The sequence below is a fragment of the Octopus bimaculoides genome, chromosome 17 (genome assembly GCF_001194135.2).
Source record: "Octopus bimaculoides isolate UCB-OBI-ISO-001 chromosome 17, ASM119413v2, whole genome shotgun sequence".
In the NCBI taxonomy this organism is placed as follows: Eukaryota; Metazoa; Mollusca; class Cephalopoda; order Octopoda; family Octopodidae; genus Octopus; species Octopus bimaculoides.
The window spans coordinates 27,380,079-27,382,377 of NC_068997.1; the positions used below are offsets into that span (position 1 = coordinate 27,380,079).

The 2,299-nt window shown below is 39.4% G+C and overlaps 1 protein-coding gene across 3 annotated transcripts in view; it reads left to right on the plus strand.

Annotated features, from left to right (window-relative positions):
* LOC106869455 (contactin) overlaps positions 1-2,299 on the plus strand; it is a 47,119-nt gene that overhangs the window by 40,522 nt on the left and 4,298 nt on the right. For all 3 annotated transcript variants that reach the window (XM_052974092.1, XM_052974093.1, XM_052974094.1), the window contains 3 exons: positions 919-1,059; positions 1,567-1,661; positions 1,825-1,908. In XM_052974092.1, the coding sequence (XP_052830052.1) occupies positions 919-1,059; positions 1,567-1,661; positions 1,825-1,908 (320 nt within the window). The remainder of the gene's footprint in view (positions 1-918; positions 1,060-1,566; positions 1,662-1,824; positions 1,909-2,299) is intronic.

The following is a 2,299-nucleotide window of genomic DNA, read 5'->3' on the forward strand; positions in this document are numbered from 1 at the left end:
TGTGTGTGTGTGTGTGTGTGTGTATGTATGTTTGTGTGTCTGTGTTTGTCCCCCTAACATCGCATGACAACCGATGGTGGTGTGTTTACGTCCCCGTAACTTAGCGTTTCGCCAAAGGAGAACGATAGAATAAGTACTAGGCTTACAAAGAATAAGTCCTGGGGTCTATTTGTTCGACTAAAGGTGGTGCTCCAGAATGGCAACAGTAAAATGATTGAAACAAGTTAAAGAGTAAAAGAGAGTACCATTAGTGTACCCTTTCGGGGAAGAGGAGAAGTCGATTACATGAATCCCAGTAAATAACTGGTACTTATTTTTTCGACAGATGAAAATCGGCTACAACGGAATTTGAACTCTGACCGTAAATATGGACGAAATGCCGCAAAGAATTTTGACCGGTGTGCTAACGATTCTGTCAGCTCGCCGCCTTATATTTCGTTTATATTAACCGCAATTAAAATCAATATTGACGTAATATCTGGTGTAAATATTGACGTAACATTCAAATTCCGCCAGGGTCGACTTTACCTTTTATCCTTTCGGGGTCGATAAAGTAAGTACCAGTCGAGTGCTGGGGTTGATGTAACCGACTTAGCCCCTCACCCGAAATTGCTGGCCTTGTACCAAAATTGAAAACCAGTATTGATGTAACATTCAGTAACATTCATTGTTCAAGGCAGAAGGGTGTGATTTAAGGGAATTTAGCTGTCATTTCTACCAAGTCAACTCCCTAGATTATTTTGTCGTTTGCTTCTGCAAGTACTCATCCCCCATACTCGTACAATGTTCTACCCCATGCATCAAATCCCTTAACTCTCTTTGCCTCTGTCTGTCTAGCTGTAAATAGTCTTTGTGATAAAACCTTATATCGGTCAAGTGTTTGTTATTGTCTTTCATTCATTAATGTTTTCTTTTCAGATATACCCTATCAAAACACGCTGCTCTCAACCAAATACCCGCGCTCCTTTATAGTTGAAAAGCTGTACCCAGGCCTACAGTATTCGTTTAAAGTTCAAGCAACCAATTTTTTTGGCAGAGGCCCAGTGAGTTTACCATCAGGTAATGGATGACTATAGTTAAAGCTCTATATTGTATCACTAGCAACAGAAATCTAGAAATATTTAAACCAATAAAAAAATCTATAGGTTTTCAAATCAATTCCTTCAAGGTCAATAAAATATGGTACTAGTCAAGTACTGGGTCTCTTTTAAAAATTCAGGTCCTGTATCTATGTCATTAGAGTAAAGGCGTCAAGGCATATCAGTTGAACTGCGGTATCGGCATTTCATCCTAATCGTCAATACAGTCGTATTATGAATACAGGAACTTTAAAGACGAAGTTTTCTACGGATCGAACACACAGCTCATTCTTCAAACTAACAATATACGTTAGGAAGTGGGCCCAGTATTTCAGATACCTTCAAATCATCCTCGATAGCGAAGAAACGCGGTCGGCGGACACCGTATACTCAGCCAATTCCTTACATATAAATTATATTTCTTAGTGCACCGTTCATGTCATCAATAGTCTGTATGTAACGCTATGGATACCCTTATATTTTCCAGTTTATTACTCTGTACGTGAAGATTCTCCTGACAAGGCTCCTGATGAGGTCGGTGGTGGAGGAGGATCAGTCGGGACTCTGAAGATAACGTGGACAGTAAGATACCTTTATCGACACACACACACACACACACACACACACACACACACACACACACACACACACACACACACACACACACACACACACACACACACACACACACACACATCTGTGTGTCATTTTATCTGTCTAATGCATTCATTTTCCCTTGTTTCAGAAACTTGAGCCTAAAGACCAAGGAGGAACTGGCATTGGCTACATTGTATATTGGAGGGAAAAGTTCGATTTTCCGTGGTTATTTGTGAGTTCTCTTCATTGTATAATCCATTCTGTTGTCGGAATCTCACAGATTGCTTCGTTTCCTTATCTATCTATCTATCTATCTATCTATCTATCTATCTATCTATCTATCTATCTATCTGTTAATGTTTCCCTGACTATTTCTAAACTGACACCCTGCTTTGCCTTCTTTAATAATAAACTAAGCGGGATCAAACATACGACAAATATTAAAGGGGATAACGAGTCTACTTGGAAAATTCCTCCCTCAATATTAACTTTCCCTAAGACTGTGTCACCTGAGTAGAGATCGACTTTCCATTTCTTCATGCTACAGCTAAATAATTCTCTTATGTTGTCTGTTATACTGAATATACTCAGACATTCACTTATCCATGAGTGTGGGATCATGT